The sequence below is a fragment of the Xyrauchen texanus genome, chromosome 44, assembly GCF_025860055.1.
Source record: "Xyrauchen texanus isolate HMW12.3.18 chromosome 44, RBS_HiC_50CHRs, whole genome shotgun sequence".
NCBI lineage: Eukaryota > Metazoa > Chordata > Actinopteri > Cypriniformes > Catostomidae > Xyrauchen > Xyrauchen texanus.
The window spans coordinates 9,929,828-9,951,471 of record NC_068319.1 but is presented as its reverse complement, the minus strand read 5'-3'; the positions used below and the strand labels follow the sequence as shown (position 1 = coordinate 9,951,471).

General features: G+C 35.8%; 1 protein-coding gene across 3 annotated transcripts; it reads left to right on the top strand.

Annotated features, from left to right (window-relative positions):
* The first annotated feature begins 2,138 nt into the window (after positions 1-2,138).
* LOC127636752 (NADPH--cytochrome P450 reductase-like) lies at positions 2,139-21,344 on the top strand. Of its 3 annotated transcripts, none has more exons than XM_052117459.1 (16): positions 2,139-2,192; positions 3,720-3,920; positions 9,569-9,617; positions 10,077-10,205; positions 10,319-10,468; positions 13,659-13,783; positions 14,732-14,821; positions 15,221-15,319; positions 15,572-15,688; positions 17,943-18,061; positions 18,302-18,483; positions 18,572-18,721; positions 18,811-19,078; positions 19,683-19,828; positions 20,039-20,124; positions 20,627-21,343. In XM_052117459.1, the coding sequence occupies exons 2-16, from the start codon at positions 3,742-3,744 to the stop codon at positions 20,769-20,771; spliced, it is 2,034 nt and encodes a 677-aa protein (XP_051973419.1). In that variant the 5' UTR covers positions 2,139-2,192; positions 3,720-3,741; the 3' UTR covers positions 20,772-21,343. The 3 variants fall into 3 exon arrangements, with proteins under 3 accessions (XP_051973419.1, XP_051973417.1, XP_051973420.1); XM_052117457.1 differs by lacking the exon at positions 2,139-2,192 and adding an exon at positions 3,296-3,500 and having other exon boundaries at positions 20,627-21,344; XM_052117460.1 differs by lacking the exons at positions 2,139-2,192; positions 3,720-3,920 and adding an exon at positions 8,120-8,398 and having other exon boundaries at positions 20,627-21,341.
* Positions 21,345-21,644: the final 300 nt, after the last annotated feature.

The window sequence follows — 21,644 nt, the reverse complement described above, 5'->3', positions numbered from 1 at the left end:
TTTCCTCCAGCATCTTCACAAGGTCCTTTGCTGTTGTTCTGGGATCTATTTGCACTTTTCGCACCAAACTACGTTCATCTCTAGGAGACAGAATGCGTCTCCTTTCTGAGCGGTATGATGACTGCATGGTCCCATGGGGTTCATACTTGTGTACTATTGTTTGTCCAGATTAACGTGGTACCTTCAGGAATTTGGAAATTGCTCCCAAGGTTTAACCAAACTTATGGAGGTCGACAATTGTTTTCTGAGGTCTTGGCTGATTTCTTTTCATTTTCCCATGATGTCAAGCAAAGAGACACTGAGTTTGAAGGCAGGCCTTAAAATACATCCACAGATACACCTCCAATTCAGTGCACCTCCTATCAGAAGCTAATTGGCTAACTGTCTAAAGGCTTTACATAATTTTCTGGAATTTTACAAGCAGCTTAAAGGCACAGTTAACTTAGTGTAGCCTATGTAAACTTCTGACCCACTGGAATTGTGATATAGTCAATTAAAAGAGAAACAATCTGTCTGTAAACAGTTGTTGGAAACATTACTCATGTCATGCACAAGGTAGATAGTAAAACTATAGTTTGTATAATCTGTAATAAATCTGTGGAGTGGTTAAAAAATGTGTTTTAATGACTTCAACTATATATATATATATCTACAGTGTCACGCATAGCATTATAGTCTGCTTTGTTGTTCATAAACGAGCAAAATTTTAATTGCGTCGCTTGTTTGCAGAGGTCGCTCTTTTTTATATATGCGTAATAACATTTACATATCAAATGAACAGGTTGAAATTCAGCAAAAATGTGACAGCGTGCTGCTCTCTGCACGCTCACTGTAGTCTAAACTCGACACGTGTCCAATGAGCCGCGGAAAGCTGCGAGAGAAGCAGTAGCACTGATCAGTCACACTCTGAATTTCATGCCCAGTTTGTAATAAGTGAAACAGGCCTATGCTATATCACAAATATAGACAGCTATTTAAATGTTTTTTGTTTTGTTTGTTGTTATTGTCGTTTAAAAATTCTCTTTCACTTGCCCATTTATAAATCCACTTGTTACGTAGGCTACAAGCGTTAATGTCGTGGCCTGTTTAATGTATTTTTGTTATTTTATTACATGGCTTTCAATAATAACTGCTAATAACTCTGTGTTTTCTCTTTCATTTTGGCTAAAATACCTCTTGCCAAGATTTAAGCTAATATAGGGCAAGACAATGTTTGTTGAAGAGATTGAAACTGGATTTATTCATATTTTTTATCTCTGCTGTTCAACACATGACTCCACTCCACCTTCATGGTACAAAATCCACACTTTTGTTGGAGTAAGAACGTGTGCAAGGAGTCAGATGCTAGTAAATCTTTGACAGATTTTTAAGAAATGATTGATGTTACCCTGTTACACAGAAATGGAAATTGTGAGATCCCTTTAGTCCATACAGAAGATTGAATGTGGTTGATAATAAAACATAAGGGTCAGTGTTTGAACCATTGTAAAAAGGCCATTCACAATATCAACTTGCATTATTTAGCAAATTAATGAACCATGACAATCCTTTTAATTGAATGAAACTCCCATTGCAGCTGTGCTTGCCAAATGACCCTGAATAATTAAGGTCATGACTGTTGAAGAGAAAGGAGTCCTCAGTTATACTTATTGAAAACAATGACTCTTTATTCATGCAAGTGAAAGTGACACAAGTGTCTATAAAAAAAATAAAAATTAAAAAAATAAAATAAAATTGGATGTTATGAAGAAACATGGTAATGGATCGAAATATTTTCACAAGAAAATCATGAAAGTGGCGCCATATTTGATTTTCGACCGGAATGAAAAGGAGGCTGTGAGGGATAGATTTACAATCTCTTCCACACAATGAACTGTAGACAGCTGTAAAAAGGTCGTAGATCACGTCTAATTTTCACATACCTTGTTTTAATGAGTTTTTTGTCTTCTACATGTTTTTATAACAGTTTTTTCAATGTGTTGAAAGACGAACAATTTAAGAGACTGTACGTCAATCCCTCACAGTCTCGTTTCCATTCCTGTAAAACAAATGTAATATGCCGCATTCTGAATAAGGTACATTTCTGTTCCATTGCATAGAAAATTCAAGAGGGATATTCCAACGTGCGACTGGCAACCCGGCGTTTTAATGTGACGTAAGTGTGTACTGCGTCGTGCAGCAACAAAGCGGAGGTATGTGCTGTAATGTGTGCGTTCTGTTTTTTTGTTGCACATCTCAATGAAACGTAGTGCGTGATTTAATAATATGATATTGTTTTTGCAAAAGGAATAGCCACTGACACACACACACACACACACACACACACACACACACAACATGTGTTTGACCTCTGTTGTGGTTAATCTGTTAAGCATGTGGGTTACACAAGAGTTTACAGCTGGTTCTCTTCTGCACTGGACAAACAACATAATACATTTACAAAGTTTTACAATGAAGACCCAATAACTTCTGAATTATTATATTTTGACATGTTCATGTATTTAGTTGTAACGTGTAATCCTTTTATTATTCTTATGGAAAATCATAAACTATAAGTCACATGTAAGTGTATGTCTGACTATGATGGTGGTAAAACAACATGGTGTAGTGATGGTTTCAGTTGCAATACCATGATACTTTGGTATATACTGTCGTACTGAATGATTTCCATATTTATATACTGTGGTTTTTAGATGTTACTAAAAGGCAATGTAAAGAATGCAATGTTACTACCAAGGTAAATGTCCAGAAAAACACTGTTGGTGCTTTTTGTAGTTTTTATGAGGTGAAAGGTACATTTTTATTAGATTTGCAGCATTATTATGGTAGTTTGTTATACGTTTCATTGTTAGTGATATTAATCAATATGAAGTTTATTTTAAGTGGAAATAAAGGAAGCCTTTTTTGTAGTTGGTTTATTATTATGTAGCTAATTGCAAAGAGCACTCAAAAAGAGGGAACAATCGTCAATTAAAGGGATAGTTCAGCCAAAAATTTTAATTCATGCCATCCAGATGTGTATGACTTTCTTCAGCTGAATAATAAAAAAAGATTTTTAGAAGAATATCTCAGCTCTTTTGGTCCTTACAATGAAAGTGAATGGTGACCAGACCTTTGAAGCTCCAAATCTCATAAAGGCCACATAAAAGTAATCCATAACACTCCAGTGGTTAAATCCTAGTCTTCTGAAGTGATATGATATAAGTGTGGGTGAGAAACAGATCAATATTTAAGTCCTTTTTTACTATAAATCACCACTTTCACTTTTACTTTCACAGACTTAAATCTTGATTTGTTTCTCACCCACACCTATCATATTGCTTCTGGAGATATGGATTTAACCACTGGAGACTTATGGGTTACCATGTGATTTTTGGAGCTTCAGAGGTCTGGTCACCAATCAGTTGCATTGCAAGCACCAACAGAGCTGAGACATTCTTCTAAAAATCTTTGTGTTCTGCAGAAGAAAGAAAGTCATACACATCTGGGATGGCAGAAGGGTGAGTCAATTCTAAGAAAATCATCCCTTTAATGAAACACAATTGTGCATTTTAAAATTATGATCCATGCTAGCCAAATAGTTTAAATTTATAGTTTCACATGGCATTAAAATCCTAAAAATGTTTTGAATACGCACTGGTAATTTAAGAGTCAGTTAATGAGTTCAGTGTTGCTTTAATCAGATTACACAGAGTGATCGGAAAAATATGTTTTTGTAGACACATCTGCTCTCTGATATCCATGAAAATGGAGGACATGGAAGGCAAGATGCTCTCCGAGAAGGATCAGAATCCAGAGCCTTTCCTAACCTCCCTGGATATCTTCCTTTTCTCTCTCATTGCTGGACTGTTTATCTACTGGTTCTTCTTCCGAAGAAGACCAGAGCCCGTCCCAGAGATTAAGACTGTGACCACTTCAGCGTAAGTCCCTGATTTTACTCCCCAACCAACTTAGTCCTCATTGGGGAAATAATACACCCACACAAATTTTTTTTGCATGACTGAAATCATGACCATATTCTGCCAATTTTAAACTGTTAAACTAAAGTCAGAAGATTTCTTTCAGTGTTCCACCCATCCACAGTGAAAAAATAGACATTATAAATTGATGTAAAAGGAACAAAATTACTTGAACATTGGCTGAAACTGTGTAAGGTAATCAAATTTTAAATAATATTTTTGTTGGAATCACGTTTATAGTTCTACTCTCTGTAGACCTTTGGCCCTCAGCATAATTTCTGCACCATGGCTTGTTCCTAAAGCACTTTGTGGTTCAGTCGGTCATGGGTTCCAGCATTGCAAAGTGTTGACATCATGGGACTGAGAATGTGAGTGTGTTACATTCTGTGTCTCAGTGGTCTGTAGCAACAGAGACACAGTTCATGTACACAGTGGTTTTGTGTCATTGCGAATGCCTACACATGAGAATAAGCCACTTCTTTGTTAAAGGAATATTCTGGGTTCAAATCAAGTTAAGCTCAATTAACAGCATTTGTGGCATAATGTTGATTACCACAAAAATGTATTTCGACTTGACTTGTCCCTCCTTTTCTTTATAAAATAAGCAAAAATCTGGTTCCAGTGAGGCACTTACAATGGAAGTGAATGGGGCCGTTAAAAGACTTCAATAATAAACGTTAAAAGACTTCAATGGTTCAAGCCCCAGCACCACCAAGATGCCACTGTTAGGCCCTTGAGCAAGGCCCTCAACCCTGTCTGCTCCAGGGTGCCGTATCATGCCTGACCCTGCACTCTGACCCCAGCTTAGCTGGGATATGTGAAAACTAATACATTTCACTGTATACATGCAAAAAACTGTGTATAATGTGTGACCAAAATAAAGGATTCTATCTATTCTAATATGATATTAACCATTTCTGTGTAAAGTTATATCCAATTTTACAACTTTGTTGCCATGTCGACGTAACGTCATAGACTCTAAAACCCTTTTTTTTTTTATTACAATTTAAAAAACCTTTTAGCTCAAATTATACATGAGTTTTAACAGAAGAATTCATGTAAGTGCTTTTATAAAATTACAAACTTCACATTTCTGCATTTAAACCCTCCAAAAACTAGCCCCATTCACTTGGGTGAATGTGAACTAAGTGCCTCTCTGTAACTTTGATTTTTGCTTCTTTTTTTTTTAAGAAAAGGGGGACGAGTCGAAATTATTATTATTTTTGGTAATTATGCCAAAAAATGCTGTCGATTGAACTTAACTTGTATTGAACCCAGAATATTCCTTTAACAAGTTGCATTGCAAGTTTGTACAGTGGGGAAGAGTGTTCTATCCACTTGTGAAAATGCATTTATTTAGCATTTTTCTAATTTAATAATAATAAAAAAATATATATATATAAATTGCATTATAAGCATAGAAACTTGAGTGAAAAGTTAAGAATGTTCCAGAAAGCATCTTGCGTGCTTCAATGGAAGCAATGAAATCTCATCTTTTGAGTTAACGTCAGGGTCACAAATTAGCTTTTTTTAAAAAGTCACCTAGAAATAGTGCAGAATCATAAATATTTCTTATTTTAATGTCATAACCTTTCTTTATACATCTTTCAAAATCCTAACAATTTCTTTTTATTTCCATGTTTATTAGATATTGAATCCCAGATTTTCAATTTGGACTCATTTTGATCCCCATATGGAGGTGCCTAGTGTAATAAACATGGAAATGTCCAGATGAGTTGCCGACTGTTTGTTCTAAATTAGTTAAAGGATGTTATTGTTCCTGAATGCTCCTCATAATCCTTGCAACAGTCAATTGTTTGTAGTGTTATATGTTAAACTTGTGGCCCCTTTTGCCCTTGTAAACAATGAATGCCTTGAAGAATTTGGCATGGAGGTGCAGCCTTTCCTCATAGACATAATTCAAGTTTAACCAAAAAATATCTACCCTTTAATGCATTGTCCCAATGTTTTCTCTAAAAGAAGATTACCAGCAAGAGATAAAGAGAGGAAAAATAATTCAGAAAGAACTCATGTGCAACTAAAGAAACTATAAATTCCAGGAAGACGTGTTTAGAGAACAGGAAAAGATAGCCGATTCCAATTCTTTACACTTCCTCCAGCCTGGTTCACATTACTCTTGTGTTAAAGGACTGCGGCCAGTCCAAGCTGTCTTGCCAAAGTCTTAAACAACTACTGAACACTTTCCTTCTTTTATTGTTGTAATAGAGTGCTTTGATTATGTTGCGTCTGCTGTGAAATTACTTTTCTGCAAAATTGCATTTTTTTTATTTAATTTTATTACATCCAGAAATGTATTTTGGCTTTTGATTTAGTTCTTTGTGTGTGTTTGTTATCTATTTTTCTTTTATTAGACTGGGAAATTTTCTGACATTTTGTACAAACAATTTTGTCTGACATGGTCAATTAAGTAAATAGTAAAAAGAACCTAGAAATAGTGCAAACTTTCCTTTTATAATATTTTTTTTTGGTCCGACTTTATATTATGTGTCTTTAATACGTACTAACATTAAAATACATACAATACAATGTACGTGTTGTGTAACTACATGTTGTTCACATTTGCTGCTAATGAGGTTGAGGTAGGGTTAGGGTTAGGTTAGAGTTTAGATTAGGATTAGGATTTAGGCTAAGGGTTAGGGTAGGGTTAGGTTTAGGATTAATGGTAAGGTTAACTACAGTGTAACTACAGATGTAATTAAATGCAGGTACTTTAAATGTACACCGATCAGCCACAACATTAAAACCACCTGCCTAATATTGTGTTGGTCCCCCTTGTGTTGCCAAAACTGCGCAAACACTCATCTCAGAATAGCTTTCTGAGATAATATTCTTCTCACCACAATTGTACAGAGTGGTCATCTGAGGTACTGTAGACTTTGTCAGTTCAAACCATTTTGGCCATTCTCCATTGACCTCTCTCATCAACAAGGCATATCCATCCCCAAAACTGCCGCTCAGTGGATGTTTTTTGTTTTTGGCACCATTCATAGTAAATTCTAGAGACTGTTGTGTGTGAAAATCCCAGGAGATCAGCAGTTACAGAAATACTCAAACCAGATCGTCTGGCACCAACATTCATCCATGCGCTTATCTAATCAGCCAATCGTGTGTCAGCAGTGCATAAAATCATGCAGATACAGTTCAGGAGCTTCAGTTAATGTTCATATCAACCATCAGAATGAGGAAAAATGTGATCAGTGATTTCGACCGTGGCATGATTGTTGGTGTCAGACGGCTGATTTGAGTATTTCTGTAACTGCTGATCTTATGGGATTTTCACACACAAATGTTTCTAGAATTTATTCCAAATGGTGCCAAAAACAAAAAAACATCCAGTGACCGGCAATTCTGCGGACGGAATTTCCTTGTTGAGAGAGGTCAACCGAGAATGGCCAGACTGGTTTGAACTGACAAAGTCTATGGTAACTCAGATAACCGCTCTGTACAATTGTGGTGAGAAGAAAATAATCTCAAAATGCTATTCTTTCTCACAATCTTAAAAATCTTTTTATCTGAAGGCGTATGCTTAAATGGTTGATATTAGTTTTGTAGACAAAAATATAATTGTGCCACCATATTAATTTATTTAATTACAAAACAAACATTTTATAAAAAAAATTACAGTTTTTGAAATTGATGACTTGGACCAAATAATAAGGAAAAGCAGCCAATAAATGCCCAACATAGATGGGAACTCCTTCAATACTGTTTAAAAAGCATCCCAGGGTGATACCTCAAGAAGTTGGTTGAGAAAATGTCAAGAGTACATGTCTGCAAATTCTAGGCAAAGGGTGACTACTTTGAAGATGCTAAAATATAACAGTTTTGATTTATGTTGGATTTTGTTTCATTGATGTTATTCCATAGTTTTGATGACTTTACTATTATGCTAAAATGTGAAGAAAAAAAAATTAGAATAAAGAATGAGTAAGTGTTTCAAAACTTGACCGGTTGTGTATATCCCAGATTTTCAATGTGGTCTTTGCACCTCACTGAATGTGTGTGTCTAGAGACGTGTGTTTGGCAGATAGAGTGGGAGTTCACTTTCAGTATTGTGCTTCAGATATCCATGGGAAATGTTGTATATTCCTGTTGCTCTGCGATCACTTTGCTCTGGCCAGATGCTGAGAGAGAAAGAGAGAGAGAAGGGGCGAGTTTGGGAGCTTGTCTCAAACCCCTGACTGTCTCACAACCCCTTTCCCTGTGCTGAAGAGCTGTATTTTCAGCTGAACCTCCTAATTAATTTTAACAGAAGCCCAAGGACTTTTTTCTACTCTCTTGAAGTCTTAGCCTCTTAGAGGCGAACCTCTTAGAGGAGAGCACGCTCTCTATGCCGAACTCTAACAAACAGGGTCTTTTCCCCTAGTCATGGGATGCATGTTTTCATTGCCACAGGACAGACTGGCAGCAGCAGAGAGGTTAGTCTTGGACAAAAGGGGCGTTTTGTATTGTTTCTTGTATTGTGATGAAACCAGGTGCTATTTATCTGTTGTGGAATTAGGTTGTCTTTCAGGTATTGATTGCATTTAGTTTTTAAAAGAAACAAGAGCACTTGTGATGTCCACAAAGGAAGTTTTTAAACTTCATACGCATAGAGTTAACACTGATCTGAGTAATGTCTATTGGAATGCTGCATGATGCCTTAAATAATTCAAGATTTGGCTAAATTGAAAAGTATTTGGAGGGAGAGTGGAAGTCTGTCATTCTGCACTGTGATGTCTTAAAGCGATGGACCTGTTAAGTAATTGATTTGACAGTTTGATTATAGAACTATACTAGTTGTCAGTGTTGTGTGTAATCCAATTACAAATGTATTACTGTAATATAATTAATTTTTAGTCACAAAAAGTGTTTTAGAAAGTAACTTAAAATTAAAGTAATTAGTAATGTGATTACTTTTTCAGTGAAGTAATTAGTAAATAAATCTGATTACAATTGTAGAGAAATTATTAATAATTTGTAGTGGATTACTATTTTTAAGTAATTTACCCAAAACTGCTAGATGTTTGGAGTGCAACTTTGAAAAGTCCTTGTCATGTTTAAACATTTAAATGTACTATTCAAAGTACAATGAACATTAGCATTTTTCAGTTACATTTATGCCTTGGGGCATATGCTTTTATCCTAAGCATCTAACAGTTAATTTCATCTCTACTGTACAATTTATTGGTATTTGTATTTCTTGGGAATCAAACCTGTGACTGTGGCGTTGCAAGCGTTTTGCTCTCCTATTTTACAACATAAAAATGAATCATTGTTATTAATAATTTACAAGCTAGAAACTGTGACCAATGTTACAAACTTTTAACTTTCAAGAGAAATGTACGTGCGCCACTCTTTTCTTCACTGTTGAAGTAAGATGCAAGTTTGTGGTTTTCATTAGCTGAACAATGAATGAGAGCAGACTTGCAGTAATGCTGTGGCACTCTCAGAGGGGTGTGAACCTCAGGAAATTCTCCTGTGTGGAAAAGGCCAAGGAACGGGCATGGCCCAATCCCCTATTCATTACCAAAAGAATGGGTCTGGCATGTTGTTCATCCTTTTCACATATGTGTTCTCTCTCCCTTCCTTTGTTTTCTCTTTTTTAGATCACAGCCCATTTGTGAGACCAGCTTTATAGAAAAACTGAAGAAAACTGTGAGTTTGTTGCATTATATACACCTAAAACATTACATTTCTTTTGTAAGTTAAATCCAGTCATGTGGAAGTGTCAGCAACAAAATGAGGAAAACAGCAAACAAATGTAGAATCAGAATCAGAATGAGCTTTATTGCCAAGTATGCTGACACATACAATGAATTTGTCATGGTGACAGAAGCTTTCCAGTGCACAAACAATACAGCAACAAGACAGGGATAACAATAAAAAATAGAATAAAATAAAAAGTGAATAGATAATCGAAGTATATACATATACAAATACAAATCTTTTAAATACAGATGCAAAGGAATGTATGGCAGATGAGTTATGGTATGTTGAATAAATATAAATAGACTAAGCTGTGTTTTGCACATAATTATTGCTCAATGGGGCAGAACCCCAACAATACTGTGCTCTTATATTTGATTGCCATACCTCTGTAATTTCCCACTCTAGAACCGAAACATTGTGGTGTTTTACGGATCCCAAACAGGGACGGCTGAGGAGTTTAGTAACAGATTGGCAAAAGATGCCCATCGTTATGGCATGAAAGGAATGGCAGCTGACCCAGAGGAGTATGACATGGTACTTTGGCTGCCTGTTTGATGCACACTATTGAAATCCATTTATCTTTCAAGATCGGAATTGATCTATACTTTTTCACTGTGCTTCTTATCGTTTAAATTTTCTAACCCCAGTCCGAGCTGTCTAGATTGAAAGAGATTCCAAATTCCTTGGCTGTATTCTGTATGGCAACCTATGGAGAGGGAGACCCTACGGACAATGCCCAGGAGTTCTATGACTGGATGCAGGGCACTGATGACAATCTAGAGGGCGTAAATTTTGCTGTAAGTATTCAAAACAACAAAAATAAAGTTAAGCAGAGCATTAGCAGGTAGTGTTTCACGTGACAAAATTGTTTGGAATAGTATGCACAGATTTAATTGTGCACAATAAGACCGGGAACATGCCTTGAAGTAATTAGTGTAAATTGACTTGACTTTGAAACGCATAGGGACTACCTTTAGACTATCTGCAGCAACAATGCAATCTTTTGTTTCGCGCAATTTTGTGTTAAACAGCAAATGTGGACCTTTGTTTCCTTTTTCACTGGATATTTTGCAATAATCTATTTTCCCATGGTTATCTAAACAAAAAAGATTACATAAAACTTCAAACCATGAGTGCCATTAAAAATTCCTGCCCATTTTTATTGAGTGGTATCCAATTCCTGGGCAGTTGGTAAAGTTCTTAACTAGTGTGAGCCCGGGGCTGTCACATAGTTAAGGGGCCCATGAGATCCTCATCACTTCTCCTTCACCAAATGGAAACATCTGGCCTTGCTAAACAAAGCAGGAGCTCCATCCCAGCTGAACCTCTCTCTTAGAAGGACTGCTTTAGCTGGAACTGGATCTTTGCATCTTCTGTTTCTTTGTTTCTGGAGATAGGGTGGGGGCAGACACAGCTTGAGTTGGACCCGTATTCTGGATGAAAGCCTTGTGGTTTCTGCTTGGAGTTCTCAGATTCTTTTATGTGGCTTTGGTGGGCCAGTGTGATAAAATATGGGGTTGGAAACATCTCTGCAGTATGTCTACAGAATTACAAAAGTGTGGATCAGGCTAGGTGAGCAGGGGAGGCTCTAAGGAGTGCATCATCTTGCATACAAATTCATAATTATTTTACATTTTCAGTCCAACACATATCTTATTATTAATATTGTCTTGACAAAGCCAACATTCTGTTATTCTACAAAATGTTCGAGTTTTTTCGCTAACACCACCACAGGCCAAATGTTCAGACTATTCTGGAATGGTGTGCTATGTCTTTTCTAATGGATTGGATTTGTGGTTTTCTATTTAATTGAATGGAAGACACTGGAATTCCCAACCAAGAAGCTTGAGCACTCACTGTCAACAGATGTAGAAAGGAAGTCCCAACTTACAGTTAGAAGAGCCAATCACCTTTTAGATACAGACATCACCTGTCAATCAACTCGCTAACCTGCATACTCATGAACTATACAAGCCAGGAAAATTACGTGTTTTAGCGTAAAATTAGGTAAAGAAGCACATTTTATGATTACAATATTAGCAGATTTTATTGCTGATTTGAAATATGTTCTTTGATCGTAATCTTTACCAACCATTCCCCATTCAAGTTGATAGGAGCTGCACTGGCATTACTGGAAATAGCCTCCGTAGAGTGTTACAAAGATGGCCGACAGTGGACTGACTTGCTAGAAAGAGGGTGTTTCTCAATTCTAAGAATGCAGAGAATGGACTTGTGTTGTTATGCTTTGAGATGTGCTGCGATATTCCTATTGCACAATTAACCACCACAGCCACTGATCTATATGTATATAACAATCAGGAGCACATTTGAATCCAGTGAAAGAACTTCTGGCATTATCACAGCAGTGACAGCATAATATCACACCAGTGAGGTTTTGCAGGACTAGTGGCATGTTAAAAGAATAAAGTCTGTAAGCACTCAATGTTTATTACTGTATTAAAATGATGCCCAAAAACAAAAAAAAATTTGACAGAGTATAACAACTCTCACGAGCCGCTAGACTTTCACGAGCTTAAATGATAAATGTCCTTCGTCTGCCACTGTAATACTGAGTTCTTACCCACAAGCCACCATCCGATGCATCCTTGATTTCAAGGACATATCCGGGTAATTTCCTGCATTCTCTGTACTTGCGTTGTTGAGGATTGGAATCAAACTTTGGCAGTGGATGATGACGTAGAACGAGTTCACGAGAACGTAAAAACACAGAAAGATGCACATTGAAAAACAGCCTTTGTTTTCTCACAGCGGGAAACGAAAAATCTAAAATATCCCATACACTTACAATGACGGAATATTTTATTGGGCAAACAAAATGCTTGTTTATTCAAACTCCAACTGTCAAACATTCAAATGTAAACAAACCACACACAAGGGTCTCTCTCTCAATATCTATCTGACCGTTTATCTGACTATGTTTGTGACTATCTATCCATACATCCATCTGTCCATCCAACCTTCTGTCTGTCTGTCTGTCTGTCCGTCCGTTTACTTTTAACTTCTGTTTTAACTAAAAAGGCTTTGTCAATCCAACATTAAAGTTTAAAATTTATTTTTCTTTTTTTTCTCATTTTTCTCCCTGAAGTCCACTTAAAATGTTATTCAAGGATTTTTGCACCAATAACATTCATAATTTGTATGGGCACATATGTGAACTCCATTTTCCTGCTTAAATGTCCACAGAGGGGCACCAAAAACGAGAAGAAGAATGAGTATTTTATACATGAAACCCCCAAATTCAACCTTCTAACCTAAACCTTACCATCAGTGGAATAAAAATATAATGATAGAGGAAAAAATGCAACCTCCAAATAGTACTCATCATTGATTATGTGAATGCAATTACTTTCTGGTTTCAACGCCGGATCGGAATCCGGGTCTCCCATTTGCTGATGTGGCTGATCCTAGGGAACTGGAAATCTCGGAAACAACATGCCAATTTACAGTTTGATCATGTTTGGGGGTTTGCTGTTGGGGGACAATATTGCAAAGCCTTCATTACATTGTGACAAATTCATAAACAGTTTGAGCTTTAATATGCCGCACAAATTGTAAATGTTTGCCTTGATTAGGGAACTTTGGAAATTGAATCCTTCTGAAAGATACTCTTTTAGTTTAAATACTTTAATGGGCATCTATGACATGTAAATGTGGGCAGTCATATGTTAATCTATTTGTATTTGCCTGATGTCCTTAAAGTTGAGGAAGTTGGGAACAAAATGTTTTTGCAGCTTAGTTTCAATAAATGGTGTTGTGTTCTGAAAGTTAGTGTTTTCTTATATTAAACTGTTTTATTCCAAAATATCAAAGAAAATGTGATTTTGTTTTATGATGTGAGAACTTTAAGAACTATTTTTGCGATTATTTTAATGCTGAGCTTAACATAAAGATCACGTGTATTGACAAAGTGGTGTTTCTCATTTTCGTCTTTCACAGACTGATTAATAATATACTTTATTTTTACAGGTGTTTGGTTTAGGAAATAAAACCTATGAGCACTTTAATGCCATGGGCAAGTACATAGACAAAAGGCTTGCTGAACTTGGTGGGAAAAGGGTTTTTGACCTGGGACTTGGGGACGATGACAGCAAGTGAGTAAATAATAATTTTAGATTGAATACCATGTTTTGTAAATTATGCATTAGATGCATACTAATGCATTCATTTTAACAAGTGGAACTTTATTGTAAAGCGTTACTGAAAAGATATATATGCACAGGGTTGGAAGGGTTACTTTTGAAATGTATTCCTATACGGATTACAGAATACATGCTGTAAAATGTAATTCCGTTAAATATTCCGTTAGATTACTCAAATTCAGTAACGTATTCTAAATATTTTGGATTACTTTTTCTCTTATTTTGTCTATAAAAACTCTTCCAGTACAATAAGAAAAAATACACATGTTAAAAATACATTCTCTGAAAAACCTAAATATCTTATGCAGTTAGATATTTGTACATCAAAAATATAATCAAGAATATGATTTTTGCCCTAAAATCAATGGTCTTACTCGAAAAAAAGAAATTATGATCTAACATGAATTTTCTTGATAAAAATATATGCTTGTAGCTGGTAGCGTGTGCATGTAAAATGGCTTGAAAAAGCATTTAAGCTTAGCGTAAAGCTGACAATTTACACAAGGTTTATTTATATTTCTTCTGCTCCAAACTTACTTCAAACTTACTTCTCTGTCTGCTCGTATGAATGTAACACATCATAAGAAAGTGTTTCACCGCTGTTCAAATGCACTTTGGATCGCATCATTAAATGAAACAAATGAAAATATAATGCAAAGTTATCTCTTCAGTAATCAAAATAAATTTTGAATGTAACTGTATTCTAATTACACTTATTTAAATTGTAACTGTAGTGGAATACAGTTACTTATATTTTGTATTTTAAATACGTAAACCTGTTACATGTATTCCATTACTCCCCAACCCTGAACGTGCATAATCTTTTCAGTTAGGTACTTTTGTACAGCTATATTAGGTTTGATTGCCTGCCCTGATGATTTAATCCTAAATCATGTGCAGCTTGGAGGAGGATTTTATCTCTTGGAAGGAACAGTTCTGGCCTGCAGTTTGTGAGTTCTTTGGTGTGGAGGCCACAGGAGAAGACAGCAGGTATTATTTTTATTTTTCATTTTATTCTCAATATAATTGTCTTGTAATTTAATTAATATTCACCAACACAATGCTGCTGTTGATTTAAAAACGTCTGCAATACAGTCTTGAATTTTTTGCAGAAATAATTATTGCTAGAATTTAGCATCGCAGACCAGCTGTAGTTTTTTGTCTAGTTCAAACATGATGTTCGTTTGAAGAATATTTTAAGGCCTCACAACACATCCAGTGTCTCATCTCCATAATTGAGGGACTAAATCCATTTATCATGTGCTTCCATAACAACCAGTCCTCTGTCATGCTTTAAAAAGGTTTTTGTATCTTATTAAACATCATGTGTGTTTTGAATGCTGAAATGCAGGCTGGAATGAGATTTCCAATCTCCCTTTGTGCTTTCAGTATTCGGCAGTTTGAACTGGTGGTCCATAATGACATCAATATGAATCAAGTGTACACAGGAGAGATGGGGCGGCTCAAAAGCTTCCAGACTCAGAAACCGTGAGTTCATCGCTTTCAACTCAGCAATCGGGTGACAGATCTGTCAGACATTTCAAAAGATCAAATGTCTGCCTTTGATCTGAGTGTAATTTTTCTTTACTGGGTTCTGTTGTCTAGTAGTCTGTATAAAAATAAAATTGCTATTGTATAATTTGTCTTTGTGATTAAAGCCAGAGTATAATACTTATTTTTCTTCGCTACAATCTTTAAAGTGTTTGGCTTTATGGGTGTTGTTTGTTTTGTTTTGTGCAGGCCTTTTGATTCAAAGAATCCTTTCCTCGCACCTGTGACTGTTAATCGTAAACTGAACAAAGGAGGAAGCCGCCATCTAATGCACTTAGAATTGGATATTTCTAACTCTAAAATCAGGTACAGTTTAACATCTGTCTTCTTATGAAAACAGAAATGCTGAAACAATCAGTTTCATTTATGGTGCATTTCAACAGTTAGCCACAAGAGGCCATTCTTTACTCTGATTTGCCACGATTAAGGGGAGTTCTTAGGCATAAACTGAGAATACACCATTCTTCCATATATTGCAGAATGAATGTAAAATATTGTTGTCTGTTCAAAATGGCAAACTACCAGACTTCTCATAGACATCTGAAAGACATTTTATTGACATAATACATAATGTGCTGTGCATAGCACTATGCTATTCCAGTAGGCAATATGCTCTGGAAGATACATTCAAATTGTTGCTTTCCAAGATACAGGCTACTCATAAATTTAAAAGTAGTTCAACTAGAGTCAAGCTACTCTTTTTTTTTTTTTAAAGTTATTATCTAAACCATAAGTTACTAACAAAAAGTATCTACACTGAAGATATTTAAAGAAGAAAATATTTTAAATGTATAACAATCAGATGATGATATTTAATTATTTATTTAAACATTAAAATATTATGGTGACAACATTAAATTGGACATAGAAATGTATACTAAATTCAAATTAATAAAACTTGAAAACACCCTATTTTATATAACTTAATCAAAATATAGTAATAAACAGCAACATTTTACTAAATATTTCACACACAAAAAAAGAAAAAGTCCCTTTAAGTTTCTGCAAGGGCTCAAATGAATTAGTGATCATTTATGTAAACTAGTTCATTTATATAAACCATCCAAACTAATTGAGTTGCTTATATTTACAGAGTTCCCAATGCTAAATATAATTTAGTTTGTTTTAAACAGTGGTTTTATTTAAAAAAAAATAAAAAAAAAATAAAACACTTTTAGAAAGATTTTAAGAAATTATCTCAGCTCTGTTGGTCCATACAATGCAATCGAATGGTGGCCAGAACTTTTGAAGCTCAAAAAGCACAAAGGCAGCATAAAAGTAAGCCATATGACTCCAGTAGTTAAGTCAACATCTTCAGAATTGGTGTGCTTGAGAAACAGATCAATATTTAAGCCCTTTTTTATTTTAAATCTCCAATTTGACCAGCCCTCCTATGCAAGTTTACGAAAAACAGAGTTCTTCTGTTTTTTGCCAGTTCGGATTCTTCGTGCATATTGCTACCTACTGGGAGGAGAAAGAAAAAAAGGGAGGGATAAAGGAAAAGAATAAATAAAAATATAGTTGCATAACAGCCCAGTAGGTGGCGATATGCACAAAGAATGCGAATAGGAGAAATACAGAAGAAATCTGGTGACATTCATAGGGTGCTTCTCATTTCTAAAATTGTGCATCCTTGCTACCTTTCCTCACTCCCTAGCTCCACCCTCTTAGGAAATTAGGAAATGATCTAAGGAAAGGAAACGAGGATGGAGAAATCAAAGCAAGACAGATTTGTAAAATTAAATTTTCTAATCACTCATGCGTCACTTCAAAGCGTGTTTTGTGCGGCTGCAGTTCCTCGGAGCACTTGCTGTTATGTTATTGAATTTGTATTTATTAATATATTCATAATAAATCCAAATAATTCAAGATGTACTGTTGAAGTATGTCAATTTTGGTTTCTTTAAACTGCTAAGATGATGCATGAATTAAAACTATTGTGTTAGATGTGAAGGGGGAGGAGAATTAATATGTGCATCAGGTGCTTAGACCAAAAAAGTCTTCCGCATAGGACACTCCTGTTTCCTCGCTCAAGCGTCCTCGTTTAGCTTCCTCTGTCCTTGCCTCCTTTCTGTTTATTTAGAGAACTGATACATCCTTTATGATGCCAGACTTTGATCGGTGTCACGGGCTCAAGGCGAAGGTGCGTGCAAACAAGGATGCACAATGTTGGAAATGAGAAGCACCCATAGTAGGGCTTTTTGACAGGTTAATAGTAAAAAATATACAAAATTCTCACTCACACCTATCATGTTGCTTCTGAAGATATAGATTAAACCACTTGAGTTTTGGTCACCCTTCACTTGCATTTTATGGACCTACAGAGCTGAGATATTCTTCTAAACATCTTCCGTGTTCTGCAGAAGAAAGTCACACACATCTGGGATGGAATAAGGGTGTGTAAATGATTCGAGAATTGTAATTTTTGGATAAACTATCATGTTAAGTTAATGGCATTGCTAATTTTAGTTACTGTAGTTACTTCCCAACACTGATTATACAGTATTTTTTAAAATGTCCACATTTCAAAGTATTGCCAAATCTGTCCTGCTCAACACAGATATGATGCTGGAGATCATGTTGCAGTTTACCCCACAAATGATGCGGCAGTGGTCAACAGAATAGGAGAAAGACTTGGAGTAGATCTTGATACTGTCATCTCTCTCAAAAACCTGGATGGTATATATATATATTTGGAATTTTAACATTGGGGGATTTCAGGATTAAACATTGATGTTTAATTTGAATTGCATACAACATATGGGATGGCATCTATGGAATACGGTTGTTTTGTACCTAGTCATTTAAAGTGATTTTATTTGAAACTATATAATATAAAATGGATAAAACTAAATACTTAATGAAATGCTGAAGACACAATTGCCTATGAAATATTGCAAATTATATTTCTATTTGCAGAGGAGTCCAATAAAAAGCACCCATTCCCGTGTCCAACCACGTACCGCATGGCACTGACCCATTACCTCGATATCAACAACCCGCCTCGCACAAATGTACTGTATGAGCTGGCGCAGTACGCCACTGATCCCAAAGAACAGGAAATCATGCGCAAGGTGGCCTCTGCCTCACCAGAAGCAAAGGTAAGGTTCAAATTAACTAACATTCAATGCTGGGGATTATATCAAGTTTCCAGAAAAGCAGTTTTATTCACATGTTTGTTCCTTTTAGGCTTTATACCAGAACTGGGTTGTGGATTCCGAGAGGAACATCCTGGCTATTCTAGAAGATCTACCATCCTTGTACCCTCGTATAGACCACATGTGTGAACTTCTGCCTCGACTTCAGGCTCGATACTATTCCATTGCCTCCTCCGCCAAGGTGAGATCCGTTTTCTGTGCCATATTTCTCAAGTCCTAGAATCGGCAACTTCATTAGGTTGACCCAAACGCTGCACCTCCTCATTTCAGGTCCATCCAACCTCTGTACACATCTGTGCTGTGGTGGTCGAGTACACTACCAAAACAGAAAGAGTCTTCAAAGGTGTGGCTACCAACTGGCTCAAGAACAAAGTTATTACTGACAATGGCCATAAGCCCACCGTTCCCATGTATGTTAGAAGATCCCAATTCCGTCTTCCCTTCAAAGCCAGTAATCCTGTGGTCATGATCGGACCCGGAACTGGCATTGCTCCCTTCATGGGCTTCATTCAGGAGAGAGCATTGCAGAAAGAACAAGGTGCGGCTTTTCACTTTAATTTACAGAGCACATATACATGAATTATAAATTATCTGCATGAAACCCAATAGAACGCAACAGTCCGTTTCCAGGATTAAAAATCGGATTGATTTTTAACGATAACATATAAACCTTTAAACTGACCAAGTCTGTTATTTCTGTTGAAGACATCAGTCCATATTATTTCAATGTCTTTTAAAAAAAAAAAAAAGAAAGAAATTTCTGGTAAAGAACTACTCTACCCATGATCCAGAAGACAAAAGACCACCAAAACGTGACCACCAATTTTTTTCTCTATAATTTTTCATGCGTTTACGTCATTTGCAGTGCTTCATGGGATTTCCTCATGAAAGACAGTAAGTTCTTAGTCTTGTACATTTTTGTCCAATTTTCAAATACATCTCTGCTTCAAATCAAAGTTTATATGCTGATTCAATTCTTTTATGAAGGATTTTATGAAATCTCTATGGAAAAATTAAAAGGAAAAATGCTTATGTAACCAAGATGCCTGATAAAGTGGGAGGGCATTGAAAAACATATTTCACATACTGATACAGATTGTTCCTAAACTTATGGTCCATCCAATTTTTGCTCTCTGTTGCAGGAAAAGAAGTTGGTGAGACAATACTTTACTTTGGTTGTCGCCACAAAAATGAGGACTTCCTGTACCAGCTGGAACTAGAGGATTTTGAGAGGGCAGGTGTGCTGACACAGCTTAATGTTGCCTTTTCAAGAGATCAGGAGCAGAAGGTGTGTGACTCATTTTATGTATTACATCATATGTTGTTTCCTCAGGAAATGCCTTTAACTTTAGGCTAAACTTTGTAGGTGCATGCATCCTAATTTAATGTCATTATAAAAGTTATTTGATGAGTAGTTTTTCAGAATATAAAATACATTTTTATAATTTAAGTACATAAAAGCCTAAGTAATTTTGTGGTCTCTGCACTGTTTTCAAAGGTATATGTGCAACATCTTCTGAAGAAGAACAAGGAGCACTTGTGGAAAATTATACACTCAAATAATGCCCACATTTATGTTTGCGGGTAAGAACTATTATGTTGAATCTACTACAGTTTGCATAAAAAACATAGATAATACTCTTATAAACACAATCTGTACTAATTGTAACAGGCTGGGTTTTAGAGGAATAACAGCTTCCAATCATTACAATTCTTCCATATATTTATATAGTGACTGTGTATATGTCTGCAATCATAAAGCTGATTAAAATAAAAGATAAATGGGGCCATTTATCAATATTATACACTGTATCTTTTTTATTATCCCCTTTTCTCCAAATTTGGAATGCCCAATTTCCACTACTTAGTAGGTCCTCATGGTGGCGTGGTTACTCACCTAAATCCAGGTGGCGGAGGTCAAGTCTCAGTTGCCTCCGCTTCTGAGACCGCCAATCCGCGCATCTTATAACGTGGCTCATTGCGCTGAGCTACCCAGGACCCCTATACACTGTATCTTTAAAGATCATGATGTTTTTCCAACAGTGTATTTGGTTGGACTATGTAATTACAAAATGTTTCCTTGCAGTGATGCACGTAACATGGCTCGGGATGTCCAGACTGCCTTCCATGAGATTGCCCAGGAGGTAGGCGGCCTGACACACACTCAGGCTGTGGACTATTTCAAGAAGCTGATGACCAAGGGACGATACTCACAAGATGTTTGGAGTTAAACCAACTAACACACCAATACATGCCACTATACCTCAAATGATTTGTTTCCTTACATAGTATAGCTAGAGATAAATGTAGCGCTGAAAATATCTGTGTTTGCATGCACCTAATATGACTGATTTGTTTCTGTCAGGTTGTGATGAATTAAGTTACTGCACAGGGCCAAATTCTTCAGTGGTCAGAACATCACACAAAATGGCATTAGTTTTAAACATTCTTTTTTGACATTTTGTAATATTTATTTTCATACTCTGATTCACTTTGCTGAAAATTAAATTAGATGCGTTTAATTATATACAAACTACAGTAAATTATTTTGCTGAATTTGAACCCTAAGCAGTATTAGATATCCACTTTTGAGGAAATGTAGGTCAAGTATGCAAATGGTTTCTCTGTTTCTTTTTCGAGTGAGGACTTTTAAAGAATATTTGTGTGTATATATTCTGTCATGTTCTTTGTATTGTTTTATCCCTGTATTAAAAGACTGCAAATATCACTTGTAATGTATTACATAAATTATTGAGAATTTTCTCTTAACTTTGGATTAGGTTTTTTCCAACATTGTAAATAAAAACAAATGTTTTGTAATGCATTAACAGAAATCAACAATTTTAGGTCAGACTTTTTGGTCATGTGATGTTTGTTTGTTACTACTGGACTGATTTCTTGTGGTTTGAATATGTTTTGCCACTTATTTTATGTATCTTTCCCTAGAAACACTATGGATTACTATGTGTGAGCAATTATGCAATCAACATGACTTCCATGATTGGGAGAAGTGTCAATAAGTCCCTTATATTTATTTTTTATGTAATTTAACAAAGTTTTAAGCAAACTTGTCAGCTGTTCATGGTCAGATCTCAAGTCCCTGA

Bases quoted from the DNA above. Each gene is read 5' to 3' on its own strand.
- LOC127636752 (XM_052117457.1), top strand. The intron at 14,822-15,220 runs GTATTATTTTTA...TTGTGCTTTCAG, and splicing joins GCCACAGGAGAAGACAGCAG to TATTCGGCAGTTTGAACTGG. The intron at 18,062-18,301 runs GTATATATATAT...TTCTATTTGCAG, and splicing joins CTCTCTCAAAAACCTGGATG to AGGAGTCCAATAAAAAGCAC.